This window comes from Aythya fuligula, chromosome 1 (assembly GCF_009819795.1).
Source record: "Aythya fuligula isolate bAytFul2 chromosome 1, bAytFul2.pri, whole genome shotgun sequence".
NCBI classification, from domain to species: domain Eukaryota; kingdom Metazoa; phylum Chordata; class Aves; order Anseriformes; family Anatidae; genus Aythya; species Aythya fuligula.
In genome coordinates this window covers 203,338,907-203,359,587 of record NC_045559.1, presented here as the reverse complement: position 1 = coordinate 203,359,587, position 20,681 = coordinate 203,338,907, and the positions used below count along the sequence as shown (strand labels likewise).

Genomic DNA, 20,681 nt, shown 5'->3' with positions numbered 1-20,681 from the left:
CACGGTCACTCAGTCAGCCGAAAAATTCCTCGGCGCCCATTAACCTAATGGGGCTGACCTGATGCGCGCAGGGCCTCGCAGCGATAAAAACCAATTAGAAAATGAAGAATTGTTTGAAATGGCTTTCTCCTTCGGGGTACCTGGGCCAGGAGGCAGCCCTGGGAAGGGCTGAGAGGCGCGAATACGGCGTGCCAGGCTCTGCTGGGAGGGCTGGGCAACGCCTTCTGCTCTAATAAAACATCAAAAAAAAAATAAAACAACTCTCAAACTTGACATTTCTTCCTCCCCTCCCAGCTCAGATCCCAGCCCTAGCTCAGTGAACCCAGTGGGACCTTGGCCAGGAAAGGGCAGGATTTTCCCCAACCCTCCAGCTCTATATTTATCTCCAGCAGGGGCTGGACAGCCTTGCACTGGGCGCCTGCTGGGAACCAGTCAAGAAGGGCTGGAAGATTTTGCTCGTCGGGCTTTTTCGAAAGCTGCACACGCACCTTCTTTTTCTGCTGGTGGATGGTTTTGTTATTTGCAGCAGGAGAGGAGGGTTCTTCGCCTGTAAACCCAGCTGCATCCTCTGCCAGCTCTGCTGGGGGCTCTCCCAAAATGACAGTGATACGGGTTTGCAATTACAAAGCCAAGAGATCTCCTGGATTTTCCAGCCCTCCAAAATGTCCAGAGCCAATATAAAATTAAAAAAAAAAAATCCTAAATTCCCAAATTCTAACAAAAATGCTGATCCAGCATTGCAAGCCTTGGATATTCATGGCATCAGGCCCCTGAAGCCAGAAGCTTGGCTTCCTAATCATGCAGATCCCTTAAGACTTTTTCTCTTGCTTTCTGGTTTCCAAAGCCCTCTGTATCCCTGCTTTAATCTTTTTCTTGGCACCTAAACGGGCTTGAAATCTGCTCTTGGTGCTCGCTCTGGCCCTGCAACGCTGCTGGTAACACAACGTGATGAAGAGCCGAGTACGGCAAGCAAAGAAAGGTATGGAAGAAAGTAGGGGTTGGTCCTTGTCTGATGTAAATGAAATGATGAGAAATGGTTCCACCTCACCTCAAACACCTCAAAAGCCTGGGGAGAAGACCTGAGATGGATGGGATTCATCTCAGCGTGCTTTTAGGGGTCTACAGGTGGATGTTTCCACCTGAGCTCAGCAATCCTCATTCTCCGGAGAGTCAAGGGACAGAAACAGGCACTTTTAGGGTGCAAAATTATCTGTTGCAAATGGATTCGCCCCATTTCAGACATTTTTTGCCACTTTTGCCCTAAAAATGGGCGTGTTACAACCAACTGCCCACGGCATCGGCTCCCTCTCCCAAAGGCCATGGGAATCGTAGCAAGGGGACCCTGATGGGTTGGTAGAAATCTGCAGTGGTCTCTGCTTGTTTCTTTCTTCTAGGAGCAAATTCCTGCTTGTCAGTGGCTCTGGGCTCTCGAGCAGGCTCATTAGCACCTGAACTAGCTCATCTCCAAAGGGAAAGAGGGAAAAAAAGGCAGGGGGGAAAGAGGAGGGGAGGGGGGGGGAAGTCAGCAGGCACTTAACTGCTCTCAAGCCGCTCCTTTGTGCCAAGACCACTCCATCTCTGGTATTGTTTACACTGAAATAAAAGCTGAACAGTGTCAGATCCTAAAATAACTTGCTGTTTGTGGCTCAGGAAAACCAGGGTCAGGGAAGTTTGGAGCGAATTTAAAGAGGCAGGATGGCGAAGGGATAGGCTAGGGCTCCCACAAGGAGGTGGCTGCAGGAAAACGAAGTTAGGAATGAGGCTGGTGCGAAGTTAGATGGGGTCAGTGGGTTCCCAGCCCCACTCCAGGTGGGCTGGATAGGGCCAGGGGCTGAGATGTGCCATCCCCAGGTGTGAATCTGCAGCCACGATTGTTGCCCTCGCTGGGCAAAGTCAGCAGACGTTGGAGAGAAACGCAGTGGGATTGACCCCAAACGTCCCTGAGATGTGTAATCAGGGTGTGTAGGTGTGAAATCTGGTGATTTAAAAGGAGCTCCGTCATGCTGAGTGGACAAAATATGGGTGGGAACACCGAGGGAAAGGCTGCATCTATTTATAGGGACTGTAGGGTGGGAGGAAAGGGCTCGACGACCCCACGTTGCCACCCCAATGCAGGCCACCTCCACATCCCAAACGAGGCAATTAGGTTTTTGGGTGGGTTAAGGACATACACGGAAGGAACCAGAGCAGATCTGCCCCACAGCTCGAGCTCAACTCAACCCCGACCTCGCTCGTCGCTTGCCAAAGCGCCCCGTAGACCGCAAAGTCAAAGCCAAGGCCAAGCAACCTCAAGCATGGGGGCAAAAGAAGCTGAACCATCAAATCCTGGCCCCTTTGGAGGGTGTAGGGCTCAGCAGGGTGTAGTCTGGTGGCCTGCTTGGCTGCCCTTAGGTGGCAGTGCTGCCTGCAGATCCCAAAACACAGCACTCGGGGCTTGGGGTGCCTTCAGAGATGCAAGGACAGCCCCACACCTCCCTCCTTGCCCCTATTTCTCGGCCACCGGCGAGCTCCCCGGCACGCTGCGGGGCTTGCAGCTCATCCAGGGTGCGAGTAGGGAAGGAAGCAGGCGTGTGCCGGGCACAATAGCAAGGAAGTACCTGGTCATTAGGGTTTCCCCTCTGGTTTCTGGCCATAGGAGAGGTGGAGGCAGCGGGAATTGGGGGCTGCCCCGGTGCTGTCCCCTGGTTTGGGCTTCCCGGTGCCTCGCTGAGCTTTGGGGCAGCTCCCAGCCTCCAAACAAACCTTTGGGGGTTGCGTGGTGCTGTGTTTTTCCTCCCTGAGCTCAGCAAACATCCACGCAAAGCTGGAAGCAGCAGGGTGAGAGGCATTGCTGGCCTGATACGGCACTGAGATGTTTTTGGGGGTGGAGAGGAGCAGGAGCAGCCGCACGCTGTGGGGCAGGAGCAAGCTGAGGCGAAGGAGGAAGGAGAGTCCCCTTCTTCCCAGCTGGGAAAGCATCAGCCCTGCAGACTTAGCAGGCAGAGACACTCAGCTCTCCATTAAACATTAATGCCCGGCCCTGGCTGGCACTCGGTGAGCTGCTTAAAAGCCCGGGGAGCGCTGGGGATTGATCCCAGCCGGGATGCACAGCATCAACCCCGAGCTTTGAGGATGGAGCAAGGAGGGAGCCGACCCCTGCACCTCGCAGCAAGCGGGGACGCAGATAAAAGAAACCAAGTCCTGTATGATAAAAAAAAAAAAATGAAAAGAAAAAGCACTCCACGACCCTATTTTTTGGCTGAGGACGAGCGTGCCCGGGTTGGGAGGGAGAGGCCACTGCTGCCAAACGCAGCCCACGGGGCAGGAGCCGAGTGCTGGCCCTTTCCCACGCCCCGCTCAGCCTCACCGAGAGCCTTCAGCTCGCAGCAGGGGCGGTCGCTCATCCCCTGAGCCGCTGCTGCTCCTTCTGCTCTGCTTTTTTCACCGTGGCCAGGCTGCCGTTTGTTGGGGAGAAGCTGTAGGATGAGTGCTGGGAAGCCTCAAGCATGGGGGTGAGATGTCAAGGCCGAGCTGAGGCGTGCAAACGGGGCTGAAACGCTGCGGATATTCCCCTCCCTCCTTCCAGTGCAGGGTAAAACCTCAAGCATGGGGGCAGCAACACGGTGAAATATTAAAATCCCATGAGGGTTTGATCAGTGCCCGTGAGTCAAAGCCCTGGGAGAGCCCGTGCCCCAAGAAGGAGGCCAAAAAAGAAAAAAAAAGGAGCAGGGAGGTGAATGGGGGCAGAATTAGGAAGGTACCTACTTCTTAATCCATTCTTAATCCATCTGAAACAAGTGACCTGTGCACAGGACCCCTGCGAGGACACGCTCCCTGCACAAAGGTCCACGAGAAATTAAATCACAAGGGTTTTTTTTTCCTGAAGGAGCAGCTCCAGGAAGGGTTAATGGCAGATGAGATACGTTGAGCGGGCTTTATTTATTTATTTTTCCTCCCCCCTTTTTGCTTCTTTCTTCCCCCCCCCCCCCCCCCCCCCCACCCCAAACCAAACAACAAAAGCGCCTGAGAAAATGCAGCGCGCAGCTGAGAGCTGGCCGCCTGCCCACTAGGGCAGGGAAAATGCAGCTGGCTGGAAGCACAGCGCAGTGCCCACGGGCTTGGGATCCTGCCACAGCCCACGGCGGAGGGGCCCTGGGAACTCGACGGCCACGGGATAACCAGAAATATTCACCCCAAAGCGAGGGCGCCGGCGGAGATGCCGGGATGGGGCCGGCACCCAACGGGGAGCAAAGAGAAGGGATGGAAGCAGCCCGGATCCCACCCTAAAAGCAAGGAAAATCTTGGGGGATTTGGGGTTTTCGCCACATCCCTGGCCGCCAGCTGGAGAAAGCAGCATCGGGGTTGCCCTCCCGGTGAGGCTGGTGTGGTCTGCAAGCAGTAATTAGCTATCAAAGTAGCGAGGTGCTAGCAGAAACAGGGAGCTGCAGGGGGCTGGGTAAGCACCTGGGAGCCAATTTCATTTCCCCTCTCCTGGTGAAAGCAATCTCGCCGCTCTGCAGCTCCTTCCAGGAGGCTTTGGCGGTGCTGGGGACCGCGTCTCCTCTTCCACCTAAGTCCCCGAGGCTGCGGGCAGCTCCCTTTTGATGAGCCAGATGTGCAGCCACGCCGAATTGTGCTCGGCTCCATCCGTGTCTTAATCCTCAGAGCCTCCCAGTCTAGACAGGACACGACCGGCTAATGCAAAAACCAAGCGAGAGGAGATCGACCGCCTCCCGTCGCGCTGCGAGCAGCAGGAAGCATCAAAGAGCACTTTGGCCATCTTTTTTTGGGGGTTTCTTGCAAAGGTTTTTTGCCTTTTTTTTGTTTTTCCAGGCAGGCTTTGGGGTTAGGGTGCTGCAGCCACGGGTGTCGTGTCCCCGGGAATGGGAACAACCTGCAAGATGCCCACGGGAGCTTCCCCGGCCATGGGAAGCTTCTGATCTCATTCCACCTGGCTGCTGGGATGGTGGTGGAGGTAATTAATTGGTGCAATTAGCACGGAGCTATCCCTGCCTCTGATGGTTAGCTTTTTGGGGCATCCAGTTCCTGGCTCTTTGAGGCTGCACAGAGCCTGCAAGCTCAGCCTTGAGCTCTGGGTGTTACCCAGCACAAACATGATTTAATTTTGGAAATCCAGAGGGATTTCCCAAATTACCCACCCACAGGGTGGCCAGGTGGGCTTCTAGGAACCTCGTGGGGTTCACCGAGGAGGAGTTTAGGGTCCTGCCCCCGGATAGAGACAGCACCAGGACGTGCAGGCAGCCTGGGAGCTCGCAGCAAACAGCAAAGGAAAGGCTCCTGCCAGAGGTCACCGCTTCGGTGAGCACCAAAGCGAAGCCCCAGCCCTGCATAATTCATGCCCCCTCTTTCTGCAGCATCTGGACACATCTGCTGTGTTCGCCGCCGCAGGCTCGCTCGCAGCTGACTCAGAAAATTGCGTTTTGGCAGCCGGGTACTGTTTCAAGTGGGTACTTTCCCTCCGGCGTTAAGCGAGCTGTGATTTTTGTGACAAACAGGGATTTTTGCTCCTCTTTTGCTGATGTCACTCCACGTCGTCCCGCGGGGAGCAGCGCTTGGATCCCTGCAGTCTAACAAATCCTCGCTTCCCTTTGGGACAGATGGACTTGCAGCCAGGAGATCGTTTTCCCTTTGGATGCCCCAGGTTTCTATTTCACCCCAGCCCGGTATCGATCCCGCTGTCCCTGCGCTGGCAGCTCATTTTCCTAAAGGGGAAGGAAAAAAAAAAAAAAAAAAGCTCCCCCCCGAGCTGAACGCAGGCGGAATGGAAAACACAGAGCTCTTATAAAGGTGCCTACGATTTCACCAAACCTTGCTGCATCCATGGTGTCGCCACGGGATGCCATTTAATTCAGCCTGACCTTTCCCTGCGAGATTGTGCTCGTGGCGTTATCCAGGATCCCTTCAGCCGCTCGCATTGCCAAGGTGACGTCCCGTTTGAATGCGTCAGCGGGGGAAGATCGCGCCGCCGCGATGCTTTGTTTGCTGTCCTGCCCGACGGGATCTTGGCAGGGATTCAGCAGATCGCAGCTGCTCCGGGCTGGACCGAAAGAGAGGCAAGCTGGGCGGCGTGACGGGGAGCTTTGTGCAGGCGGAGCACGAGGCTGGGGTCCCCTTTTTGCGAGAAGATCTTTTTTTTTTGGGGATGAGACAGGAGAAAAGTAACGCGCGGAGAGGGTTTATCCTGGATGCTGCGAGGAAAGGGCTCTCAGCATGGCTCTGGCACCTCCTGGCAGCCACCTCCTTTGGCAGCAGGTGCTGGGCTGGTTTTGGAGCCCCAGCTGAGCTCCTTCAACCCATGGCTTGAGGCTTGGGGAAAGCCCAGATGAGATAAAGCCACGGACGAGATAAAGCCACGGACGAGATAACGCCACATACGAACTAAAGCCGTGGATGTGATAAGGCCACAGATGAGATAAAGCCATGGATGAGATAAAGCAAAGATGCCCACAGCTGATACCAGGCACAGCGGGGCTGCACCCCAGGTGCTCAGCCCCATCCCGTGCTGTTCAGGATGGATGTGACCCCTCATGGTTCCTCCGAACAAAATTTGCAGCCCTTGAGGAGCAGCTGGTGACACCGTTTTGAGGAACAGCCCTGGTGGGGTGGCCGTGAAGGTCCCCAGGCCATGCTGGGGACGTGGAGGTGGCTCAGTGGCGCTTGAGGAAGCAGCTTGCCAAAGCAAAGCTGGGGTTGGGTGATGGGCACAAAACCACCCAACATTTACCTCCTCCCACCCAGGATTTTCCCAGTGTGTCCCAGGAGGAGATGGGGATGTAGGTGGGGAGGTTGTGAGTGTCCACACAACACAGTGTTGGTGCTGGGGACAACCACAGCAGGATGAGGGACACGATCCCATTAAACCTCTCACCACACCCCACTCCACCAAAGGGCTGAAACTCCTGAAAAAAGGGGTTTTCACCACTGAATCCCATGACTCCCAAGGAGACTTTGGTGGTGGATGAGGACACAGGCTGCAGCTAAAAGACACCCCAAACCCCACCAGCATCCCATAAGAGGCTCAGAAGCCTACAGTCACAGGGAAAAAAATAAATTGTGTGGCTTAGAGGGGCAAAGCCTGCTCTGCTTTGGATGCTGAAGGTAGGAAACCCCCGTGGAGGTTCCCCGTGTGTTCATCCAGAGACGAGCCAGACCCAAGCCCTGCACCCTCGTCCCGTGGCTCTGATTGAAAGAGGTGCATCAGAGAGGATGGGACGGGACATATTTTGGCTGTGGACACGGTACCTGTGTTCTCCTCGGACTGGTTGAAGCCGCAGATCTGGCAGATGCTGCGAACCCACTTGTTCATGTCGTCTTCGGTCTCGGCCACCAGATAGAAGGTCCTGTCGCTGGTCTTGATGTCAAAGATGTAGCTGTCCTGCAGCTCCTTCTTGTTGAAGGTCAGCCCCGCGTCCACCTGCTCGCAGAAGTTGAGGTTGATCACCCGCAAAGGTTTCTTGGAGTGGTCATTTTTGTAGTACTCCAGGACGTCGGGGTCGCCGCTCATCCGACCGCTGCGCAGGACAAACCAGCGCTTCTTCCATGCCTGAAACCAAGCAGAGAGGGAGCATCAACCCCGCTGCTCAAGCCACGAGGGCCACGAAACCACTGCCATGCATGGGGTGACACAGGTGGACATCCCATTTCCACCCCAGGATGCTCAGGGACTGGGCGTCCATACAAGCAGCACATAGACCCAGGACTCTGAGACCCAAATCCCGCTGGTTATTTGGTTAGGTATGAAAATCCCAATGGCTCAATGACCCCGAGAAGTGCTAGTCCTGAGGCTTAGAGCAACCCTGCTCCCACCCTACAGCTCAGACATGCTTTCAGGACCTGAATACCCTTCGTTCCTGGATGACAATCTGCCAAAATGCCTTTCAGCAGCTTAGAGGATCTCAGGAGCTTCGGACACAACACCCTTGGTCCCCCATCCATCAGAAAAACCCCTAAGAGGGGAGCATCTGCAGATACCGAGCACGCTGATCCCATCTCTGTTTAAATACCAGGATAGAAAGGGTAATAAAATCAAGGGGAAAGCAGTTTGGCTTTTTAAATATCAGGAATAATGCCAGGGGAGAATCCAGGCTTCATTTGTTTTTCCGCATCTTCTGCTCCCGAGTACGTAGGAAGCTCCTTAGCAAATAAAAGGTTATTATTGATTTCTAGGTATGGCAGCCCTTGGAAAAGAAATGCCAGTCATCAGCCCCGGTGCTGGGGGTTGAATATGGACGTTCGAGGCCCGTCAGAGCATTTTGGACTAAATATTGGACAGGGTAAGTTGAACACACGGTCATCTTGCACTTGATCCTTTGCACTGCCCCAACCTTTTCAAAAACAGTTGGGAGCCAGAAAGATAAAGTCCTAAATGCTACAAGTGCCGTGTTGTATGGAGAACCAGGCAGGCGTAACTCCAAAGGGTTTTTGGAGTTCCCTGGGCTGCCCAGGGAGGTGGTGGAGTCACCATCCCTGGAGGGCTTCAAAAGATGTTTAGATGTAGAGCTCAGTGATATGGTTTAGTGGAGGACTGCTTGGTGTTAGGTCAGAGGTTGGACTGGGTGATCGTGGAGGTCTCTTTGCACCAAAGGATGCCATGGGAGCAGATGTCATCCCTACCACCCTGCCCCAGCCATGGATGTTTGTTATTTTTATTATTTTTCCAAATCGCCAGTTTTTGGGTTCATATGACGGTGAGAGGCTAGGGCACGAGAAAGCACATGACATCCCTAAGAAGGAAGAAGCGACAGCCACAAACATCTTTGACAACCCAAGAGAGCCTCAGGGAGGTGCTGGGACCTCCACGATGCTCCCCACGAGGTGACGACAGCCCCACGAGGCTCCACCTGTAGGTGACGGGGCACGAGCCAGTTCTTGGACACCCACCTCCATCAGGATCCTACAGCTCTGGAGAACGCGGTGGTTTAAATAAAGGAAAGAACCCCTTGTGATTATTTGCATCGTGCTTCCCAAAGGCTTAAAAATAGCTTTTGTTCGTGTCTTTGAGAGGTGTAACCTAATCAGTTTTGCACCGATTCCTAATCTGGCTGCCGGGGCTGGGAAAAAAAAGCTTCAGTGCAGGCTTCCAAGTGCAGCGGAGCAGCAAATTGCTTAGCAAGAGGACTTGCGGGGCTGGCAGGTTTTGGTTTCGTCTGGGAGATGCTCACCCACTTCTTCTCAGACAGCTGCTCCTAGATGAAGAAATACACACACGAGGGAGCCGTGTCCGGCCGCTGCAGGGGAAAAAAGAGTTTCCCCAGGCAGCAGCAATAATTTGCCAGTCCATCTCCTCAAAATGAGTTAGCCAAATCTTTGGGGAACAAACTCATGAACATTTTTTATCTAGCTCTGAAATGCCCCGTTATCTTCTTCCTGGTAACACCAAGCCATTTCTTTGCAGCTGAGAAGTTGCATTAGAAAAAAAAAAAAAAAAAAAAAACACAAAACACAGCAACTAGGATCCAGAATTTAGGGCTTTTAGGGAAAAAATAGAAGGAAATGCTGTAAGCGATGCCAGTGATGCCACCACAGTTCTCCTTTTTGTCTCTTTTACAAGACCCACAACTTCTCTAGTTCTCTGTGGTCTGTCTGGTAGCAGTGGAAAGCCCCACACAGACAGTATTTGGAAGAGAAAATGGAATAGAAAATGGTAGAAAGGGTAAGAGGGAAAGGAAAGGAAAGGAAAGGAAAGGAAAGGAAAGGAAAGGAAAGGAAAGGAAAGGAAAGGAAAGGAAAGGAAAGGAAAGGAAAGGAAAGGAAAGGAAAGGAAAGGAAAGGAAAGGAAAGGAAAGGAAAGGAAATATTTCCCTAGAAATCTCTCTGCCCTTCTCTTTCTCCCCCCACCACCACCTTTGTCCCCGGCAGCGCAGCACACTGCTGGTGTGAAATAAACCTGCCAAAATCTGACCTGACACGAATCACAGCACCTAATCCGAGCTGGCATGTGGGTTAAGCGACCGAGCGGTGATGTTGGGCAAATTTTTCACACCGAGATAAAAGCAGGGGCCGAGCAATTCGAGCAGCAAACCCAGCAGAGGGGCGAGCAGGTCCTGGTGCCCCAGATTTGCCACGGACCATAACCACGGGCACAGAGCAGCTCCAGCTATTGCCCCATGGCCCCCAGCTGCTGGTGGGGATGCTACCGTGTGCATGGGAAGCCCGTGCTGTCCCCCCTTGTCTGCTTCCAATTTTAGCATCCTGGCAGGATCAGCCCTGGGAAAGGGGGATAGAGATGGAGGTTTCAGATGGGTTTTGAGTCATTTTGGGTGGCTACCTGCACCACGAAGCAGAAGCTCAGGAGAGAATTGCAGAATAACCTGCTGGTGACCTGTATGATAATGTCGTCTTCGTCGGAGTCCCTGCAGGCTTGTTATCTCATCTGACGGACAGGAGGATGCTGGTTTTATTATTCATGCAAGAAAGCCTCTCCCCTCCCTGCCTCGGTGCTAACTCAAAGGAGATAAATACATCTTGGATAAAGACAGGCTTGCAAGAAGGAGCAAGGAGTGAGGAAAACTCACTCGGTAATTGTACTTGTGAATTAATTGTCCCTGCCAGGTACCTTGGAGCCCATCTCGGAGACCCTGATATCCCCAAGCCTGAGAGCAAATGAGCTTGAGCCCCCCATCCAAATCCACCCCCTCCAAAATCTTCCAAACACCTTCTCCTCACCTGATGCCTGCTCACGGCGCCTTTCAATGCACCGACTCAACTCCATGAGCAGGTCCCAGCCCTGGGACCACCAAAAAAAGGATGGAGGAGAGCTCAGCTGAGCACTCAGAGCCCGCTACCTGCGAGACGGGCTGCCCCGCCGTGCTGATCCCAGCTAATCACACGTCTGCGGCGGCTGAGTTCACGGCGAGTTCGTTAGCGGCATCACTTTAGGGGGAGGCTTTGATTGACAGCGTTAATAACGCCGAGCTGCAGCAGCGAGAGCCTGCGGGGCACAGGGAGCCTTGCCGGGGTGCACGGCGACTCCTCCTTGGCTCACTGGGGAGCCAGGGAATTAATAGAAATTAAAAAAAATTACTCAGCTTTGTGTGCGTCTGAGGCTGTCGAGACTTCCCTCCTGGGGGTTTCTCCCATCGTTGGAGGGGTAATTAGCTTTTGGAGCACACACTGAATCGCTACGTGCAAAACCCACCCTGGGGTGGCATGGCCAGCACAGGACTTCGTTCATCGAGCATCTCTTACATGCTGGGATGGGGTTTTAAGGAGGTTTTTAGGACTAAAACCTATCTGGAAGATCATTAAAAATGCTCATTAAAAGATACAGAAGCTTCAAATCCAGCTCCTGCCATCAGAAATTGTTGTTATGGGGGAAGAAATGGCTTGAGATGGCTTCTACCCATGGAGGTGGTGGTGGGAGCCGCAGAACCATCGCGTCCCCGTTGGCTCCCCATGGCCCTGCTGGGCTCTGCGAAGGGCGACAAAGCAGTGACACAATGTGGAAAGCACTTCCCTCGGTATTTACTTTAGGGGAGTTCTCTGGCTGGAAAGATTTCAAGAGTTCAAGGCTGCGCCGTGGATCTTAGGAAAATAAAGATGTCCCTGGGTGACGTGAGGGCACTGACCACTTTTCTGCTGGGATGCTGGAGTCGCTGGTCCGGGATGGGGTGGAAAAAACAAATACCAAATGGTGAGGTTGTACTTACACCGTGCAGAAGAGAGAAAGAGGAGCTGGAGGCAAACTCTGCTGGAAGATGCACGGGGACGGCGCCAGAGGTGATGGAAAGCTCCCATTAGATGGAAGGAAAATATTTCACGAAGAGTGGTGGGACTAAAAAGATGCGAGGGATGTCCAGCCTTGGAGACATTCAAAACCTGCCAGGACAAGGCCTGGAGAAGATGATTTACCTCCAGAGTTGGCCTTAACTTCAAAGCTTTGAGCGAGAGATTGGGCCAGAGAGCTCTGAGCTCCCTTCCAACCTCAATTATCTCTGAATCTAAATGACTTTTCCATAACTAGATCCAGCTCCCAGTGAGGAACTGATACACGCTGAACTTGCTGTGAAAAGACACAATGAACATCATGCTCACACCCTGAACCCCAACGTGGGGCTGGCACAGCACCCTGCTACACGTCCATTTCACGTGAGAAAGGGCAGTACTGACATTTTTTGACTCTCCTTGAGTAAAGGAGACTTTTCTGGGTGATTTCTTTTTCATAAGGTGGCAAGAAAGAGGAGAGATCTGGAGCCCAGCTCCTGCCCTGGGGCTGGCTGCAGACAGTTCATGTGCGGGGCCCCCACCGTAGCCCTGCTGCCCCGTCACAGATTTCGTTATCTGGAAGTATTTCCTGCTATTCAGCCCTGCTCTGCATTTCTCTCTGTTATTCCTAGCCGAAATTTCTTCCCCCCCACCGCAGCACACCCTTCTTCGGGGGATCGGAGCAGCAAAACAGAAGAGCGAAAAGGGAACGCGTCCTACAAAAGCAAGGCCCTGGGTGATATCACCAGGGCCCCAAAGGGCCGTGCACTGAGTCTCCATCCAACTGTTTAGTCTGGGTCTGGTCCAGAAGCCAGAGCAGCTAAAGGGATTTTTCATGCTTGGCCTCAAGGTGCTTTGTTGTTGGCCGTGTGGGTCCTGGGGGTGCTTCCCCAGAAGATCCCCAAGGATCTTCTCTCCAGGGGGAGATCCCCAAGGAGGAGCCCCCAGCCCCTCTCTGGGCAGCCTGTGCCAGGGCTCCGGCACCCGCCCAGCCCAGCAGTGCTTCCTGAGGGGCAGAGGGCACCTCCTGGGCTCCAGACTGGGCCCGGGGCCTCTGGGCCTGGCCCTGGGCACCCCAAAAGATCACCTCCCTCGGCCTGCTGGCCCTGTTCTACCCCAAGCGGCCCAGGAGACCACAAGGCCTTTGAGCAAGGGCAGGTGGCTGCCTCCCATTCCACCTGATGCCCACCAGGACCCCCAGGTTTCTCTTCAGGAAGCACATAGCACTGCCCCAGAGCCCACAGCAGTCTCTGGTCGCCCCATAACACCTTGCCTTTCCTTTAAAACACCCATTTCATCTCCCTTCTCCCTCCCCAGGTCAATGGTCCGTAGTAAGAGCCGCCCGTGGGCAGACCGACAGACGTCAACACACACGGCACAAGCACACAAGCAGCCAAGAGAGGAGTTTATTTTGCTTTTTGAGAACTTGGGGTTTCTGGAAGCAAAAGCAAACTGCTTGGAGATTTTTCCCCTCCTGAGGCTTTGGTATCAGGCCCTGATAAGCGCTTTCCCGGCGGGATATGAGAACCAGTTGGCAGAGACAGGGGCCCGTTACACAAGCAGGGCTGGACATGGGAACTCAGCACAAACAAATGACTTTGATAACCGAGACTGAGTTTTTCTAGCTTTCTGGGCAGGCTGTGCTGTCACTGTCTCTTTTTCCCTGGAGCAGGCATTGGAAGGGGTGAGAGAGAGCAGAGAGAGCAGGAGGCCTCCACAAGAGCAAAATAAATCCCACAGCACTGTCAGTGCTTCCTTCCCTCACCCATAGCTTTGGGCTGCTCCCATAAAAATAGGGTTTTGCCCCAAAAAAACACATTGCACTGGCCACAGATCCTGCCCCAGACTTGGTGTGCCGATGTCTGTGGTGAACATACGCCAGTCTCTGCCCACACGAAACATGTTGCAGGGATGCTTTTACCCATTAGCACTCAAATCCCAAGCACGGCTCGTGTTACAAAGCCGCGCCGATCTAAAGCAATACTTTTGAACCAAGAAAAGACGTTGAAAACGACAACTCGAGGCTTAGTTTTGATCATCTGGGAGGAAGGCACCTGTGTCAGCTTTTGGAGTCGATACTATAATTAAACTGCTCTGCCCTCCACCTCTTAGGTGAAGGAGGATGGAAATAGAGATGGAAGAGGGGAATAAGAGCCGTGTCCTTCCCGCTGCCCTTGGCACACTAATTCCTTCACTTAATGCAGGAAAAGGGTCTTACAGATGATACTGAACCTCTTCAGCGTTTGGCAAGCTTTATGAGAAGCACAAATCAGTACCTGCTGTTAGCTTTGAGATGATCAGCAGGAGGTATCGTGGGGCTGAAGGTGATAGCAAAGTGTCAGGAAGTTTCCCCCCATCTAAAGGACTGACTCCTGGTTTCTCTAGCTTAAAATGGGGGTATTTGGGGTGGGTTTCCCTTTCTAAGGATGATTTCCTATTTTAGAAAAACTCCAAAGCTTGTTAATTTTGCATCACTTTTACACGCTGCCCCAGTGTGTAACCATTGCCAGTTGGATAAACCTCTTCAAAAGTGAGATGATGGGGCAAAAAAATAGCCCCCGACCCCTGGGAATACCCTGGGAACTGGGCATTCTCACGCCTTAAAAAAAAAAAAAAAAAAAAAAACAACACAAATTTGGACCTTCACCTTTCCTTGTCACAGCTCTTTTGTCAAGAAAATATTACAATGGTAGCCCCAACATGAGAAACTATCCAAAATCTGGGCTGCTTTGTGCCAGGCGCCACACAGTGAGAAACTGCATTAGCTCAGAGATGCCAGACTGGAAGAGAAAAGGCAGAGCAGGAATGAAAGGAGAGCGCTAACCCAGCCAGGGCTACCCAAACCTTTAGCAGAAGTGAGGAAAGGACTTTATCTTCTGGCTCTCAGGCCAATAAAACACTCCCTTGATCTTTGACTCCAATAACTTTTACTCTATGGTCTTTTCCTTGTGGAGTTTTCCCCCTTTTCACGTCTAGTTTATTTCTAGCTGTGGTCAAGGTGCACATGTCTGCCCAAGTCTCTTGCTCACAGAAATAATCATTTTTTGACACACAAAAAAATGTTCTTGCCTCCAGGTGCTGGTTCAAGTGAACTGACTCCCTTTCAGAGGAAACGAAGCCATTTATCCCTGCCCAAATGTTCCCTGAATCTAGTGGGGATACATATTTAGGGCTACTAGGGGGCCTGACCACCAGGATATCCTCCAGACCAAGAAGACACCTTCTACCCCCTAAATACAGGAGGCAAGAGGAGGCATCTTCAAGGTACTGATCTGCTCCTGCATGGCCAAGGGGCTCTCTTTTGACCATGACAAATGGCAGACATCATGACCCACAAATATTGTCTTTGATTAAACCCACGTTTTCTATGAATGGGTTAAGATTATTCTAATTTCACCAAAGTCACTTCAGCCTGAACCAAATCCAGGCCTCTCACAGAGGCAATGGTGACAACAGCGAATTCCTGGGACGTGGCCCAGATCTCACATTTCAGTGGGCTTTACCAGACCATGGGGGACTTTTCTGGGGAGGCTGTAGGGTGGATGAAAGGAGGGAATGGGAACGCTTCTCATCTGAAGAGTGAGCAAACACCTCCTGAGTGTGCTTGAAGCAACTGCACCCAGAGGAGATGGCTCAGTGCTCCCCCTGCAGCTGTCCCAGACGGAAAGTAACGCAAACACAAGAAGCATTTGAGGATATTTCAGGTGACGGGGCAAGAGAAGCAGCCCTATTGTGTCTGTAAACTACAGAAAAACAGAGGAATTGGCTGAGGAAACCAACAACAGCAGGGAGAAGGTGGTGGAGATGACCTGCCCACTCTTGCCTAACACAAGGATGACAGGGCATCACTGAAGATAACGGGACCCAAGCTTGGGGCACATAGAAGGAGACTTTAATTTGGGCAATGCAGAAATGATCCATGGGAATCCTTCCTGAAGGATGTTCTGGAGGCTTCAAGTTTAGCTGGCCTCAACTAGAGACTGAAGGAGAGCGTGGAAAGGAAGGCCCCTGAAAGTCACTAGGTGCCATCACGTGTAGTAAAGGAGATCCCTGTGCTGGAAATTGTGGACAAAAGTGAAAATAGGAGGAGGAAGATGCTTGGAAAGAGCAAGGGAGCCTCTGTTGTCCACATTGACCCTCCTAGAAGAGCCCAACCATAGCAACTTCTCATGCTGCCTGGGTTTGCTCTGGGAAACGTGGGTGTAGTTGGTATTTTGGCAGGATAGAAACAGGAGACTGTGGAGACCAACACATCCAATGTGGGGAAAAAAATAAGAGAAACAGTCAAAAGCCTGAGAAAGACAGCTCCATGGCACTCACCCATGAGCTGGTTTCTCGTGGCTAAGCTGGTTTGGGGCGGTGGGGTTTATTCCTGCAGTATAAAAGAGCTACCTAATGAGTGGATTCCCCGGTGCTTCATAATGTGCAGGCTCTGGAGAAAGCCTTTCCTGGGTTAAAAGCAGATTTTTCTTCTCCTTTAGATGAAACTGGTAGATACCTAATTATCTCTTCCTGCTGAAACCTGCTGAAGGATTTACCACTTTCCAGGAGAGACTCACAGAGAGCACAAGCACATTGGGGTGTACGTGGGGACAACCCTAGATCTGCACAACATGAGGAGACAAATTTCACTTGTTACACAGCCAAACTAAGTTGACTTTTTGTTTCAAGCCCAGTAAACTTCTCCAGGGAACCAGCTCACCCTGCTCAGGCCTCCTGAGGTCCCTTCCAACCTGAATTATTCAATGGCGCTATGACCATAAACTGATCTCTTCTACATCAGATGCTCTTTATGTTCACATGAAACCCGGTAAGCACTTGTTTGTCTTTACATTAAGCCATCATCTCTGAAAAAAAAAATAAATAAGGAAAGGAAAAAAGCAGGGTTGCTTCCAATTTATCACTTTGTGGCTTTGGCATCTCACAACGGGCTCTTGGGATGCTTTTCTCCATCAGACTGAAGGATCCTTAGCACCTTTGCTGGGAGAAAATAGCACATTCACCTGCGTGCTGCAACCCCTCAGCTCTTCTGAAAAGCTAACCAGCTGCCAGCCTAGGCATTTTCTGTGCTAAACACCGTTTCTGCAATACTTTCACGTTCCCTTTCTTACTCTTTGGCATCAACATTAGTAGGCAGCTAGTCTAATACAGCTTGCTGTTGCTGTACATAAGGAGAAATAAATGCACCTTTTACCCCTTTATTTCGACGTCAAAGGTTGCAGTAGCTATTTCTGCCGCAGCCTCACTCATGTCAGGAGCTGCTCATGCAGTTTCTTTCTCCTAAACCCTGAAAATCCCTGCATTTGATGATTCATTGCACCTTTCCATAGGAACAATCTTCATTTCTTCGCCTTTGATGTACAACTTTGCACGGGGCTGTATTCTAACATATTTTGTTTAAATCGGCTCTGCTTGCCAAGTGATCCAGACTGCTCCATCTGATGAATTTGTCTTCAACATTTACTGCTTCATTACCCTTTGTGCCACTGGCAGCATCTCCCCGCAGGAGCCATCAGATCCGTTTCACTTATAGAAATGCTGAGAACTAGCATTAATCCCTGAAAAACAGCACAGAGAAAAGCCACAAAAGAGGACGACATCTTTCTTAGAATCTATTGGGTTTTAATTCACCTTCCACGACTGCAAGGCTGTCTGGGCTGCCCTCGTTATCCTATAACTGACCTGCCCCTAACAGGACTGCTTTCGCCCCGTATCTGCAAAGCTGTTGTGCTTTTCTCCCACACTGTAGTGGAGAGGAAACAAGACTGCTGCAGGGAAATTCAATCCATGAATTTCCCTGCAGGAATTTTTTTGTACTGCTCTGCTCACCTCTTCCTCAAGTACCAGACCTTCAAATCTCTCCATGGCCCTTCAGTGATGGGTTCCCTTACTAAATGAAACTTGTAGATGAAACTTGAGATGAACTAGATGAATCTTGGAGGTGAAAAATTTCAGGGATTTTAGGAAAAATTTAGGAAAAGTTTCTTTACTGTGAGGATGCTCAGACACAGGCTCAGACACTGGTGCAGGGCTTCCTCGGGAGGTGGCACTTTATTAATCAAATGTCTGCCCTACCTCTTGCTTTCTGCCAGCAGACAAAGCTTGTTCCTGAGCACACAACAGTCTTCTTGGCCTTGGGAACTCAACTGCATAAGAAGTGACTTGATAAACATGAGTGTGGTTTAGCCAGCAGAGATGAGGCAGTCAAATGGATGAGAAGATGGCCTACCCAAAACCTACTCTTAATTGTGATGCTTACGTCATAGAATCACAGAATCATTAAGGTTGGGAAAGCCCTCCAGGATCACCTGCTCCAACCACCCCCCTACCACCAATGTCCCCACCAAGCCCTGTCCCCAAGCACCACGTCCAACCTCTCCTTGAACACCCCCAGGGACGGGGACTCCCCCACCTCCCTGGGCAACCCGTCCCAAGGCCTGACCGCTCTTGCTGAGCAGAAATGTCTCCTCATTGCCAACCTGAGCCTCCCCTGGCACAACTCGAGGCCGTTCCCTCTGCTCCTGGCCCTGGTTCCCTGTGAGCAGAGGCTCCAGGGCCTTGATGTCCTTCTGGGACTGAGGGGCCCAAAGCTGAACCCAGCACTCGAGGGGCGGCCTCAGCAGAGCAGAGCCCAGGGGGACGAGCACCTCCCTGGTCCTGTGGGTTGCACTCTTCCTGATACAAAATTAGAGCTGTGAAGCCTACAGAAGCTCCTGCAGTAGTAGATATGGGAAGCTGCAGGATTTCCAGTCATTCCTCTTTCCCAGCTAACCAACAACACAGCGAGAACAGGCTCTTGACATCAAATATTCCTAGTCTGACCTGAAGGATGGCCACAAATCTGGCTGAACGAGGCAGAAAAATAACCCAAGGACATGGTAACAGATTGCTTGGTTTAAGGACTTCTATACAATGAAGGAAGCCAAGGGGGGAATGAATCGGGTGAGGTGCTGGGAACCACTTCACAACAGCTGAGAAGCTGCAGGATCAAAAGGACCATTTAGTAGGAACTTTGCGGATTAGCCTTTTCTCCTTAAATTTAAATTACTCCACAATAGTGGCTGAAGCCCAGACACGACTGTGGTAGTCTGCTGTTCCCCCTGACTGATCACACAGCCTCATCTTCTCGGGAGCCCAGCCTGAAGCCCACGTTTCAGGCCTCAAAGCAGCGGGCACGAGGACGGGTGCTAACTCCGTGCCACCACAACGCCAGAGCAGCTCCTCTGCTCGCTGATGTGTGTGGAAAACTGTTACCAACATTTCCCTCGGTGGGTTGAAATGGTGCTCAGCCACTGGCGTGCACTCGGTGGAGGATGGGGCCCACCACCTCTCCCTCTGCTGGAATCCCTGTGGCCACCGTCCCCAGCTGGTGACCCCGTCGATAGCTGAAAAGCCTTTCCCAAAGCAGCAAAACCTCTCTCCTTTCATGTATTATTAAAATCCTCCCTGGTTAATTTATCAGGGCACTCTGAGCTGGAAAAATGACCTCTTTGTCGATCCACTTAACCATGCTCCACTCAAACACAAAGCCGTCAGAAGGGCTAAGGCAAGAGCCAGGGAAGTTGCGCGCAGACTGATGTCCTTTGTCCCTGTGAGACAGCTCCAGGATGGAAGTGCCGGGACTCCCTGGCACGAGAGCAAAGGGTTAGACACAAGCCTTCACAGACAAAACCACAAAGGAAACATTCAGCCCATGCGCCGCACGGACACAGCCAGAGAAACAAGACTCCCCGGTCCTCCCTCCTACGCAGCGCTGAGCCCTCCCTGAACCTATGGATTTGGGAAGAAACCTTAAGCCTTCCCCACGCTGGCTCGTCTCGAAATACAAATGGAAAATGTGATGGTAACAGGGGACGAGCCCATCTGCATGTGTTGGCCTAGGAGGCGCAGAGCTCATGGAAAAGCTCCGGCTGAAGGCATCCAGGCCTGCAGGTGGACCGTCCTCTTCTCATCTCCTGGGTTTCTCCAGCCAGAGGATTGCTGGATTTGCTCCGCAGCAATCCCAAATTCAAACGAACAGATACGGAGTGTGGAGGAACAGGAGATCGGCACTGCGAGGCAGAGCCGGGTACACCAAATTGACAGCACAAACAGCAGTTGGCACCAAAAGCACCCCTGTAAGTGAAATGAATGGGATTAGCCGTCATTAGGTCTTGTTTTTCCATTAGTGTCATAAAGATGAAGCTGCTCTCCTGCCATAAAGGCGGCCTGTAAAGTGCTCAGCCTCGACGGGACTCTCAGGCTATTAGGGAGGACACAAAAGCTCGATTTGCTTCATCACCACCAAAGTGTCTGGCGAGTGCAGCAGGGACAAAATGAAGCCGCGAGGTGCCTGCATAGCGCAGGGGACTGGGGGCCCCATCCCATGCCCTACTCTTTACCCTATAATAACACCAGCTTCTTGCCGGAGAGCGTTTTAAAGCCCAAATGCTTTGTGATGCTTGGACTGAGCCTCAGTCTCATGGGATACGCTTTGCCTCAAGCAAATGTGCTGCTGATTATCCTTGCTACGAAGGGTGCATGTAAAGAAAGGCTCGTGGGGACAGCTAAACAAACAGCGGGCTGAATTTCACCCCATAGGAGAAGACCTGGAGGGGGACCTTGGAGGTAGACATGAAATGCATTAATTCCCGCCTGGTTTCAGCTTCATAAAGCTCATACATTACGGCTGTTTTATGACATAATTTACACAGAACAGAATAAACTACGGCAGATATCTGAGATGGGGAGGCAGGAGTTGGTGAGATCTGATGCTGCAGCTGACATTTCTCTGTCAAAGGCTTGGAAAAAGGGGTTTTTACCCTGTTGTACCGCAGTTTTCCAAGTGCCAAATCGAGACCTGATCTCAGATGGATGTTACAAATATAAATAAAGAAAGAAAGGAATTGAGCTCCTATCTGCAGAAATACTTTGGGGGTGGAAAGTGTAGTTATGGGTGGGGAGTCATTTTTCTGCCTGCAACGGTTCTGCGGACCGAG

General features: G+C 51.9%; 1 protein-coding gene across 2 annotated transcripts in view; it reads right to left on the bottom strand.

The window, feature by feature from the left end:
* Positions 1-20,681, bottom strand: part of GAB2 (GRB2 associated binding protein 2) — a 75,258-nt gene that overhangs the window by 27,583 nt on the left and 26,994 nt on the right. For both annotated transcript variants that reach the window (XM_032185020.1, XM_032185028.1), the window contains exon 2: positions 7,243-7,543. In XM_032185020.1, the coding sequence (XP_032040911.1) occupies positions 7,243-7,543 (301 nt within the window). The remainder of the gene's footprint in view (positions 1-7,242; positions 7,544-20,681) is intronic.